The 12,439-nt window shown below is 42.3% G+C and overlaps 1 protein-coding gene across 1 annotated transcript; it reads right to left on the bottom strand.

Annotated features, from left to right (window-relative positions):
* Positions 1-2,891: 2,891 nt before the first annotated feature.
* LOC143100229 (RNA-binding protein 28-like) lies at positions 2,892-12,006 on the bottom strand. The gene is made up of 7 exons (XM_076263210.1): positions 11,641-12,006; positions 5,243-5,361; positions 5,051-5,126; positions 4,765-4,857; positions 4,548-4,616; positions 4,296-4,428; positions 2,892-3,356 (listed from the first exon to the last, which is right to left on the bottom strand). Exons 1-7 carry the CDS (start codon positions 11,759-11,761, stop codon positions 3,347-3,349), a joined length of 621 nt encoding a protein of 206 aa, XP_076119325.1. The 5' UTR covers positions 11,762-12,006; the 3' UTR covers positions 2,892-3,346.
* Positions 12,007-12,439: the final 433 nt, after the last annotated feature.

Genomic DNA, 12,439 nt, shown 5'->3' with positions numbered 1-12,439 from the left:
AGGAAAAAAATGAATATAAAGACTGGGTTGCAGTGGGTAAGTAGGCTAAAGGAAGCAGGTCTAGAAGGGAACGGATTTTGCTAAAGGCATTTTTTTTTTTTAAATCTTAATTGCAAGCACTAGCAAACTTGACAGGACTGGAGAATGTGGGGAGTTTTCCAAATACTACAGTAAATGAACTTGACATAACAAAGCCTACGGCCTTGCCAAATTCCTCAAGGACGTCTAGCTCCATGCATAACCCACATGATCAACCAACCTCTCCCTGCAAGGTAAAATTGGCTTACCCAAGGAATTAAAGCAGGGCAAAATAACGCCCAAAAAGGGCAGCAAGTCCGATCCAGGTAACTACATGACAAATACATAGTGACAGCCTATAAATTATTTAAACAGACTACAGTCTGGTTTTAGGAATTTTGATGATGAGAACATGTGCTGTAGTATTATTAAACCTGCAGAAAGCCTTCGACCCAGTCAATAGTCATACCAAAGATCCTTGATTACTCCGCTACAACCCTCTCTGGTCATACCCCATACCCGTCAGGGAGAGAACAAGTTAGCCTACAATGAATCTTTGCCCATTTTTTGTCCCCCAGGGTAGTGCATGGAACGCTGCTGATTTTTTTTTTATCAGTAATTCTATTCAAAAAGTGAAACGTATTATATTCATTCATTACAAACAGACTGATATATTTCAAATGTTTATTTCTTTTCATTTTGATGATTATAACTGACAACTAATGAAAATCCCAAATTCAGTATCTCAGAAAATTTGAATACTAAAGACCAATAGTCTACAAAAAAAGGATTTTTAGAAATGTTGGCCAACTGAAAAGTATTGTAGCGACCGTGCTATGCGTAACCCCGGGCACGCTCATGGTTGGCAGCCTGGCGAGAGGGGGGCGGGACCCCCCGAGGAATATAGGCTACGGTTCGAGAAAGTTCTGCCTCTAAGTTCTGGGCCTGACACGGGCCGCTGTGTGTTACATGCTGCATTGTGTGCTTTGTACAATAAACCAGTTCATGAAACTCTGGCTCTTGGTGAAACGCTACAGTATGAACATGAAAAGTATGAGCATGTAGGCTACAGCACTCAGTAGCCTACTTAGTTGGGGCTCCTTCTGCCTGAATTACTGCAGCAACGTTGCTCTGATAGTGGCCTTCAGCTCTTCTGCATTGTTAGGTCTAGCCCATTACATCTTCCTCTTCACAATACCCCATAGATTTTCTATAGAGTTAAGGTCAGGAGAGTGCTGGCCAATTAAGAACAGGGATACCATGGTCCTTAAACCAGGTACTGATAGCTTTGGCACTGTGTGCAGGTGCCAAGTCCTGTTGGAAAATGAAATCTGCATCTCCAGTTGGTCAGCAGCAGGAAGCATGAAGTGCTCTTAAAAGAGCTTGCACACTGCTCCAACAAACTCCAACATTCTAAAGTTGGCGGCTGTTGGAAATAGTATTTAGAATGTTCATAAAACCAACTGCCAGTCCACACTGTGGTGTCTCCATCCAACAAAGACCCGCCGGCCCACACTAACCCAACTGTTGTGTTTGTTGCCGTTTGTTAGAGCAGTGTGCAAGCTCCTTAAAACTTCCTGGTAGACGGCTGCGCTGACCTTGAATCTTAGAAAACACAGTGGACCAACACCAGCAGATGACATGGCACCCCAAACAGTCACGGACCGTGGAAACTTTACACTGGACTTCAAGCAACATGGATTCTATGCCTCTCCCCTCTTCCTCCAGACTCTGGGACCTTGATTTTCAAAGTAAATGCAAAATTTACTTTCATCAGAGAACACAACTTTGGAGCAGTCTAGTCCTTTTTATCTTTAGCCCAGGCGAGATGCTTCTGACGCGGTCTCTTGTTCAAGAGTGGCTTGACACAAGGAATGTGACAGCTGAAACCCATGTCTTATACGTCTGTGCGTGGTGGTTCTTGAAGTACTGACTCCAGCTGCAGTCCACTCTGTGAATCTCCCCCACATTTTTTAATGGGGGTTGTTTCACAATCCTCTCCAGGGTGCGGTTATCCCTATTGCTTGTACACTTTTTTCTACCACATCTTTTCCTTCCCTTCGCCTCTCTATTAATGTGCTTGGACACAGAGCTCGGTGAACAGCCAGCCTCTTTAACAATGACCTTTTGTGTCTTGCCCTCCTTGTGCAAGGTGTCAATGGTCACCTTTTGGACAACTGTCAAGTCAGCAGTCTTCCCCATTATTGTGTAGCCTACAGAACCAGACTGAGACAATTTAAAGGCCGTTGCAGCTGTTCTGAGTTAATTAGCTGATTAGAGTGTGGCACCTGGTGTCTTCAATATTGAACCTTTTAACAATATTCTAATTTTCTGAGATAACCCCAAATTCAGTAGGCTTTCATTAGTTGTCAGTTATAATCATAAAAATCAAAATAAACACTTGAAATATCAGTCTGTGTGGAATAAATGTATACATTATACAAGTTGTATAATGTTCCACTTCCACCTCGAAACTTAACCTTCTCTTGTTAAATTAATCCTTAAAATCGTCAAGCCCATTATAAGTGGGAAGGTAAAATATTGACACAACCTTAATAAAATCTTGTATGTAAAGAAAAAATAATGATTGACACCCAATGCATACAAAAGAACCCTTAATGTCTCTCTTTTTCCTTTTTTTCCAAATCTAGGGCCTTGTAGAAAATCAATGAGCAAACCACAGACTTGTAACGGTTCAGTCATACAGACTGAAAACATGTTTGTCTTCCACTCTACAATGAACTATGAATAATACTTTTCATTATATTAATTCCTAAACATTGCTTCCCAGATAATGTATTTTTCAGGTTGTAAAACTGAAGTAAATTCAAGGGATGGAAATAATATGAAGACATAGGATTTCAACAGAAACATTGGTTTTGGTACCCATTTATAATACAGACAAGGTTTGAACAAAATCCAAGACAGCAGCAACAACCTTATCTGATATGACACGGAATGACCCATACAGTATGTGATGTGCTGTACAAATCAAGTTCCTGTAAAAAAAAAAAAAATCCTAAATGGTAAACATTACCATTGGTAAACACTCCTTTGACTCCAAACATTCCTTTGAAGGTCACAGGTGATGTGTTTATGGGACAGTGAGCTATTCTTTATTCTCTCTCTGTCTCTCTCTCTCTCTCTCTTGGCAGGTTTGCCTCACATTTTTGCCTTGAGTGGCACCATGTTGAGGCTCTGCAGGAAGCTGTCCAGGATGGAGAGGTACTCCTGCGGATGGGTGCGCAGGTGCGCTGCGTGGATGGACTCCTTCCACCTCCGCTTCTCCACCGTGACGCCCCTGCTCTTGCCAGTAGGCGATCATTTCCTAATTGCACCTAAGAAGAACATGATATTAGTTTCAAGAGTGGAAAGGATACCTACTCAGCGAGGGTGCATTCAAAATTCAATGTAAACCATCATGACTGCATGCCTATGTGAGCTTAAAATACTTCTGCGACAGAGTGAGCATGGTTAGCTTGTGCAGAACTTCACAAATATTACTCTTAAAGGAACCGTATGTAAGAAATGTATTTCAATTAATCATAAAATGGCCCTGATATGTCACTAGACATTAAGAAATCATGTTCATTTCAAATACCTATATCACTGACAAACGTAGTCTGGCCAGGATATTGTCATTTAAAAACTGAAGTTGCAGCCCTCAACTGATGTTGATGTTGTGTTTTGTCATGTCATGTTGTGTTTTGGCCTGATGCGCCACCCTCTACCTATCTACTAATCACAAAGTCAGTAGTGTTTCGGCATCTGGGTTGGCAACCTCGAATCAGGAGGGAGGGGGAGGAGATACACTGCTCTAAAGTAATTTGAAAGTGATTGCAGTACCAGTTTTGGCCACAATCTTACATATGGTTCCTTTAATCATAATCTGATTTGAAAGATTAATATGTATAATAGAAGGCAATAAAGAATACAGGCCAGAAACCCCCCTTTCCTTAGATGATGAAAACTATTGTTACATTTAATGATGGCATTACGAAACTGTCAAACTTTATTTGTTTGCCTCAAAGAGGACAAGCTCAAGCAAACCATCTTTGGCTAAGAAACAAAACCATGGATTTGCCATGTGGTGGCTTTCATCTCCGCTCCTCCATGGGATTAGTCGTGAAGGTTTTCAACAGCCCTAAAAAGTCCCTTATACTTTATTTGCCCCCATGCCGAGATGTAAAAACATGCCTTCATTGAAACAACCAGTGAAATATGGCCTAACCAAAAAAGCAGTGATGGACAGGTCAAAAGACTCCCCAGAGCCTTACCTTTGCGTGACTTTTTTATTCGGCTCGTCATCTTCCTCTTCAGAATCCACATCACTGTTCCCTTCATCATCATCACCTTCCTCAGCAACAGCAGATTTTCCTTCCTCAGGTTTTGTGGTCTCTGCTTTTACTTCTTTTTGTTCAAATAATAAAAATATGTGACGTGACATACCTTCTTGGTGCACAAATACTTAAATCAGTTACAACAGAGGTACATTCTAATTTCTGTTCATATTGAGAAAAAAATGCTACCTGCAGATTTAGGCAGTTTCCCAACAAACTTGTCTTTGGCAATGGCCCAGTCAACAACCACTTGCCTCCCTGTGGAACAAGAGAAACCAAATGAACACATCTGGGTGATGTAGGTGGTAAGATGGGTGCCCGAACCAGTATTCAAGTTATGCACATTTATTCAAATTCTTATAACCATGTCAGGTGTGATGGTGCACTATAGTGGTCAACTAAGCACCTTTGATCTCCTTCAGGTTAGTGCCACTCAGAGCCTTGCTGGCCTCCACCATGTTCTTGAACTGGACGAAGGCAAACCCACGCATCTTCCCATCTACAAAACACAACAGAGGACACTGAATCAGGACATCGTTACACACAAGTGCAAGTACAGAGTACAGACTGTTAATTGCATGAATACAATACAAACTTATTTCTGAAGGGCATATCTGGTTATGTGATCTATTGATTTTAAGTAAATCTCATTAAGCAAGGGTGCCTGCAGAATACATAACTACTGTTCCTACTTGGTTTAAGAGGGATGCTGGCTTCCAGAACTGTTCCATACTTTGCAAAAACCTGCTTCAGATCATCTTCAGAACACTACGGGAGAAAAAACAAGAGGGTTTGATGCTATGCAGTGAAATCCTGACAGAGATTAAAACAGGCCCAATATATTAGACTTCCATTATCCCAGATATCAATTCATGACAACTTACCTTGAAACTGAGATTTCTGATAATAAGTCTAGCCTTCTTCTTGTTCTTTTTGAAAGCTTGTTCACTTTTAGCTTGATCACCTTTAGTTGTCTTCTTGGGGACTGGCACTACTTTTAAAGCTGCAAGAGATATGCAATACAGATTGGCATTTACAGGAAACTCATTTTTTCCATTACCACATGGTTTTCAGCCAGGTACAGTATATTTAGACACCCCCTTTTCAGTGCTAAAAGACAAGTGGTCAAGATTTAGGAAGATTTCACCTTTACTTATGGCTTTAGTCAAAATGATGGCACTGAATGCTTTTTACTAGACAGTGGTGTCTCTTTGTCCACCATTTGAGGAATTGCACTCATTTTCCACCTCCCCTTGAGTTAAACAATTGATTTTTACCTTTCTCCAGTTCATCTAGCCATTCTCCGAGTCTGGCAATACCACTTTTAGCTCCAGCCTAGCTGGATCATTTAATTCATTGACATCTCACCTGCTAGCATATGTAAATATAGAAGTATATATACTCTTTTGATCCCGTGAGGGAAATTTGGTCTCTGCATTTATCCCAATCCGTGAATTAGTGAAACACACACAGCACACAGTGTACACACTGTTACGACCCCCTGTGCCCTCTTCAGGCTTGGCATAGCCAATGCACTGATAGTGGTGTCCTTGCTTCCACTAATTGGTTAATGGTATACACCTGGGTTAATGGGTTGGGCTATATACAGGGTTGTTTCTCTCTCTCTGTCTCTCTCTCTTGCTGGGTCACTTCTGGGTTAGGCACATTTCTAATTTGAAGACACATTGATAGATTTCTTTCCTACACACTTCTTATCTCTTTCTTTATCTTTCACTCCTCTTTTGCAATACCATACTGACGCTTGCATTACACCCACACACTTACATATATTGTAATTCTCCCCTAGACATCTAGTGAACTGCAATAATTTAATATTTAATGATTGCTTTTAAATAAATATATTTTGGTTGACCAAACCATCTTGTCCGCCTTCCTCTTTTATGTTATGGTCTCGAGCCGGCCGTAACATAAATTGGGGGTTCTCGTCCGGAACAACAAACAAGTTGTAAAATTTGGATTATTTTTGATAACTCGCAAAAATCCAGGTGAGAAGCTCTTGATTGATTCAATTAGCCTATTAGCAGACTCCGGCTAGTAAGAGTGCTCCAGCTAGGTTGCTTGCAGCCTTTCCATCGGAGTACTGTTTATTTTTTTGCTATCCTGTTTTAAGTTTATTTTCGTATAGAGGGGTAATCCTGGTCGGGAGTCACACATTCCTGTCGGGGGCACGCTTCGCGCAGTTATTTCACCATACTGTGACGAGTTCATGCGTTATCCAGTCGCCCCGAGGCCAGCAGGCCCTCGAAGACTAGCCAGGTGAGTTAGTTGTTTGGTGTGGGCATAATTAGGACCGGAGCTCTGTTTAAATATCGGATGCAGCGAAATAGCAGCGACTGGCTGGCTAGTTTCACCTGGATTTATGTGGAGTACATTATGCAGTGCGTATGAAGTTGGGTAAGTGAATGTTGCGTCAGTGTTGCAGTTTGTGTGAAAGCGTTCATTGTTTGTTAATCTAATTACATCTACGATATTGGAGACAACTCTATAACTGACTTTGCGTGTAACGCTAGTGCTCAGTGTCTTGTGTGTGCGCGAACGCTTGATCTTTTGTTTGAGTTACTTGTGTTACTTGTTTGAGCATACAATTATTTTGAAAATGTGCAGTATGCGTTATTATTGTGGTGCGTGTTAAAAGTAACGTTAACTCGGCCCAGAGTGGTAGCACAGTTAGTGGGAATTACTTGCCAATTAAGCAACCATTAAATAGCATTTTGTTTATGCTGTGTAGAGAATTGAGAGCCTTGGTTCTTATGCTATTAGTGTTCTGCTTGCAGTAACCTCTCTAGCTGTTGCTGTTGTGTTGGTGCATGTTTTATGTGTGTAGAGAATCTTAATTGTGCCATTGTTAATTGTGCCATTGTTTATTGTGACCCCCTTGTTTTAAATCACAGCTTGGTAGCATTAACTTCTCTTTGGCTATTCTGCGTTGTCTGCACAGTGAGATTTTGCCTGTGTTTTACTGTTTGTACTGGTTTAAATTCTCCTTTATCTAGGTGGCAGGCTTGATCAGTGAGGTTATGGCTTCATTTCTCGAAGAATTCATAGCTGATCCCTCAGAGGAATTGCTTGCAGGTTTTACTAAAGACCAGTTGTGGCAACTTGCTGAGCACTATGAGTTTATTATAACATCTCAAGAGAAAAAGGTAAAAGAAACATTGTTTCTAGCCATTAAAAATCAGCTGGTTAATAAAGGTGTGTTTATTGCACAAACTGATCATCCTAGCCAACCTGTTTCATTAGTACCATCTGCAGCGGGTAGTGACAATGCAACAAGGAGTACAGTGGTATTGCAGGACCAGTCTGATTTAGAAAAACTGAAGACTGACCGTGAGGTAAGATTACTTCAGGAGAAGGAGATAGAGAGAGACATTGCGCTTCGCAGGCTTGAGTATGAAATAGAGTTAAAGAGAATGGAACAAGAAGAACGTGAGCAGGTGCGCCAGCATGAATTTGCTCTGAAGAAACTTGAGCTGGAATTTGGTGCCAAAGGACCAGTCTCTCCTTCCCGTACATTACCTCCAGTTGACCCAGCCAATCCATTGGCCCCTGTAGCGCCTTTGTTTGATGTCACTCGTAACATCCGTTTAGTTCCACCTTTCATAGAGAAGGATGTCGAGAAATATTTCTCACATTTTGAGAGGGTAGCTACCACATTGAAGTGGCCTGTAGAGGTTTGGCCCATATTGCTTCAGTGTGTTCTGACTGGTAGAGCTCAAGATGTATTTTCTGCCCTTAGTTTGGAGCAAAGCGGTCAATATGACTTAGTAAAGACCACTATCTTGCATGCTTACTCATTAGTTCCTGAGGCATATCGCTAACGGTTTAGGAACCATCAGAAATCAGATCAGGAGACCTACATCGAGTTTGCCAGAGAGAAGGAGCGGGCATTTGAGCGCTGGTGTGGCTCTGAGAGAGTTGAGTCCATGGAGGATCTCAAACAGCTGGTTCTTGTTGAGGAGCTTAGGAATTGCCTTCCTGAGAAGGTAGCCACTTATTTACATGAGCGTAAAGTCCGTACGTTGGACGCAGCAGCAGTTTTGGCTGACGAGTATGTGCTCACCCACAAATCTGTTGACTGTAGATGGGGTAACAGTTATGACAGGAGCGACCAGGGTAGACGGAGGAATAGGGATTCCGGTTCCACACAGTCCTCTCCCCCAGGTAGCCCTAGCCGTGCCCTAACTACTAAGCAGGAGATCACATGCTTTTATTGCAGAAAGCTCGGCCATAACATTTCTGAATGTCGTGCTCTTAAGAAAAAGGAAGAGGCTAAATCAGTGGGTTTGATAGCAACTGTTTCAAGGCAAGCCCATGCTACCCTGTATGGCCATCCCACTGGTTATGCTCCTTTTATCACAGAGGGAGAAGTTTCCTTGCCTGGTCAAAATCATAGTGTTGCCATTCGCATTCTCAGAGATACAGGGGCTACCCAGTCTTTTCTGCTGGATGGCGTGCTTCCTCTGTCGGACCAGACTGCGACGGGCAAGAATGTTTGGGTTCGAGGTTTTGAGGCCGTGTCTGTTCCTGTGCCCCTCCACCAGATTCACTTGGCCTCTCACACGGTCACTGGTAAGGTTGTAGTGGGCGTGCGGCCTTCCCTTCCAGTACCGGGAGTGTCATTTATTCTTGGGAACGATCTGGCGGGAGGTAAAGTTTGTGGGGAAATGTGTGTGGTGTCGTCACCTGTAGGTGTGCCCGTGTCTGAGGTGAGACATTTGTGTAGAGACTGCATTGAAGTGCCAGTTTGCACCATAGTAAAGCAGCTCCCAGATTTAGGTTTTGGACAACTGGCTAATAATTCTCCTAAGTCTGAGTGTACGAATAAGGGTGACTTGTTAGGTTCACCTGTTGGTCAGGTGAAAAATCTGCCTGTTCACACCATTGAGGTAGCTGGTAACTGTTCTGATGCGGAGAGTGAGGCATCTGTGGTGGAGCCTCTTGTGGAAATTGAGGGTAGTGCCTCAGCTGAGACTGAGGGCGGCCTACCAGCATATTTACTCTTATTGTCATTATTGCTGTTATTGTTTTTGTTAATGACATTTGTTTCTGTCTTCACAGTGCATAGTACTGAGCTCGGGTTGGCGCCACCCGTTTGGTGCTTGTGTTCTGTGGAGGATCCCAACACAGTGGGGCAAATTAGGTGTTGCTCTGTGTCCTTTACTGGTGGTCATCACTGTGGTAGTCTGGTTCTGTGGCAAACCTATTTGGGTTTCAAAGGAGAGTCTTGGCACTCCCCATTGTTTCCAAAAACTACTCCAGGGTCATTTTGCGTGGGAAAATAGGCCTTATTTTGACACTGATTAGTTTATCATGTGGGATGGTGTTTTTGTCTGTTCGTGGATTTAATTAATTTTATTATGCATAGCCTCTGTGTTTTCTCTTGTCCATTCTGCTCTCTACTGTCCTAGGGCCCAGGATATGGAGGTAGTTGTGGATATCGTTAGGACCACAGGAGGTCTTTGAATTTGTTTTGAAGATTTCCTTGAGGAAAACTTCTTTAGGGAGGGAGGTGTTACGACCCCCTGTGCCCTCTTCAGGCTTGGCATAGCCAATGCACTGATAGTGGTGTCCTTGCTTCCACTAATTGGTTAATGGTATACACCTGGGTTAATGGGTTGGGCTATATACAGGGTTGTTTCTCTCTCTCTGTCTCTCTCTCTTGCTGGGTCACTTCTGGGTTAGGCACATTTCTAATTTGAAGACACATTGATAGATTTCTTTCCTACACACTTATCTCTTTCTTTATCTTTCACTCCTCTTTTGCAATACCATACTGACGCTTGCATTACACCCACGCACTTACATATATTGTAATTCTCCCCTAGACATCTAGTGAACTGCAATAATTTAATATTTAATGATTGCTTTTAAATAAATATATTTTGGTTGACCAAACCATCTTGTCCGCCTTCCTCTTTTATGTTATGGTCTCGAGCCGGCCGTAACAACACAGTGAGGTGAAGCACACACTAATCCCGGCGCAGTGAGCTACCTGCATCAACAGCGGCGCTCGGGGAGCAGTGAGGCCGTGCCTACTGGGGTTCGAACCGGCAACCCTCCGGTTACAGGTCCGACGTGCTAACCAGTAGGCCACGGCTGCCCCGTAAGCATCACGTTTAAAAGTGAAGATTTCCCTAATAATTTTCCTAATTAAAACTGGTCTCCTCTCAAGTTAGAAAGTGTAATAAGATCAACGGAAAATGAAACGTAGCGATTTTCTAGGCTGATTTGACATGGAACAATACTCCCATTGTGCTGATGTGCTGGAATGAGAGTACAGTTCCATGTTAAATCAGTCTAGAAAATTGCCACATTTCATTTTCCGTTGATCTTAGTTTCTAACTTGAGAGGAGACAAGTTTAAAATAGGAAAATTACCGGAAATCTTAGTCACTTTTAAATGTGATGCTAGCAGGCGAGAAGCTAATGGTCTAATCAGATTCAATGATCTATGGTAGGCTGGAGCTATTATCCCAGATATCTTCTTTTGTGCGTATGCAATGTTTATAAATGAGGCCCCTGGTGGTAATGTGGAACCAACTATGATAGCCTGACATGCAGGTACGAGATGTATGGATGGGTACAGAGACACCACTGAAGATTTTAGATGAGCGGCTACCAAATTTTTTAGTAGCCCCCTACCATAGGAATCAGGCCATGTTGGGTCACACTTCTATATACACCTCTGACCTCCCTGTCAGGAGGGGGCCACAGGAGCTTGAAATCTCCTGGCAATTTTGTTTTTGGTTCTCTTCACCATATTTGTGAAAGTTTGCAGTAAATTGAGTATCAATCCAGATGGTAACAACTAGAGGAAGTGACAGTGATTATCTATGGGACAACGTTTTGAGCAATGATGCAGGGCAACCAGACATTTAGTTCCCTGTAACTGGATCATAAACATTTGCCCAATGATTACGGTAAGGTCTCCGGAAAATATATTGGCCAATATCAATGAGAATGTGCAAGAATAACAATACTCTGGAACAATTGCCAGCAACACTGCTCAAATTGCTTAGTGTCATCATCCAGAAAAGGAATTGTTGCCCAATATCAATGGAACATGCCAGAACCACAATAATGAGGTAGCCTACATTATTGGCCAGCATCATTGCTCACAAAGTTACCACATGTATCACCAGCTTTAGATTTAGTTAGCCGCGGAAATGGAAACTAGCAATCTAGCAAATGGTAACGTTAAGATGCACTGAAAGTGGTGGCCGGGCTCAAAGAAAATGATATGAGGTTAACTTATCACTCACCTTTGTCATTAACTACAACACAATGTTTCATGTGTCCAATCTCGGAGAATATCTCTTCCAATCGGTCGTTGGAGGCAGTGGCAGGCAGATTCTGTACAGATAACGTCTGGCTGGATGACATGTTGGACAAAATGTTCTACAGGCGTGCGCCTGTGACAAAAATAACAAAGCTTTCTTGATAGACACACGATTTTGAAAAACTACGATTTGAAAGCAGTAACGTTAAGCAGCTCAGCAATTATAGGTAGAGGCTAAAATATAATATAGGCTACATGTCGTTCGGAATATTTAAAACATGTTATGTACAACGTAACTGTACTACTTGCACGTTTCACAGACACGGGGCGGCCATGCTTACAGAAAACAGGAAGTTTTTCTTCTTCTTCTTCTTCTTCTTTCGGGTTAATGGCGGGTTACACCTACAGGCGCATACCGCCACCTACAACATATTGCCAATGCAGGTTATGGCGTCTCAGCAACAATAAATAAAACGAGAAAAGAGAAAAAAAACATATATATATATACACACACACATACACATACATACACCCACACAAAGAAAATAAGAATAAAATAAAAAAGGAAATAATAATCGAAAGAGATATTCATATTCTTGCATATAGACCTGCACTCTTGAGGAACCTGAACAGTTCCGCTGGCCTCACTCCAGAACTGCAGCTAGATTAAAGCCTGAGCATCCAGCTCTTTGTAATTGATCTTTCCACTGCTCCCTGTGACTCTGGTACCTAGGGGAAACAAGCAATACATGTTACACTGTCTCCTCTTGGTCTGGACACCA

This window comes from Alosa pseudoharengus, unplaced genomic scaffold (genome assembly GCF_046254945.1).
Source record: "Alosa pseudoharengus isolate Yale_2024_CS ecotype anadromous, Long Island Sound unplaced genomic scaffold, YU_APseudo_1.1 YU_APseudo_1.1_scf_10, whole genome shotgun sequence".
Lineage (NCBI taxonomy): Eukaryota > Metazoa > Chordata > Actinopteri > Clupeiformes > Clupeidae > Alosa > Alosa pseudoharengus.
This window is presented reverse-complemented; position numbering and strand designations above follow the sequence as displayed.

Bases quoted from the DNA above. Each gene is read 5' to 3' on its own strand.
- LOC143100229 (XM_076263210.1), bottom strand. From the start codon at position 11,761: ATGTCATCCAGCCAGACGTTATCTGTACAGAATCTGCCTGCCACTGCC. The intron at 5,362-11,640 runs GTGAGTGATAAG...TATCTCTTGCAG, and splicing joins TGTTGTAGTTAATGACAAAG to CTTTAAAAGTAGTGCCAGTC. The intron at 5,127-5,242 runs GTAAGTTGTCAT...TTTCTCCCGTAG, and splicing joins TCAGAAATCTCAGTTTCAAG to TGTTCTGAAGATGATCTGAA.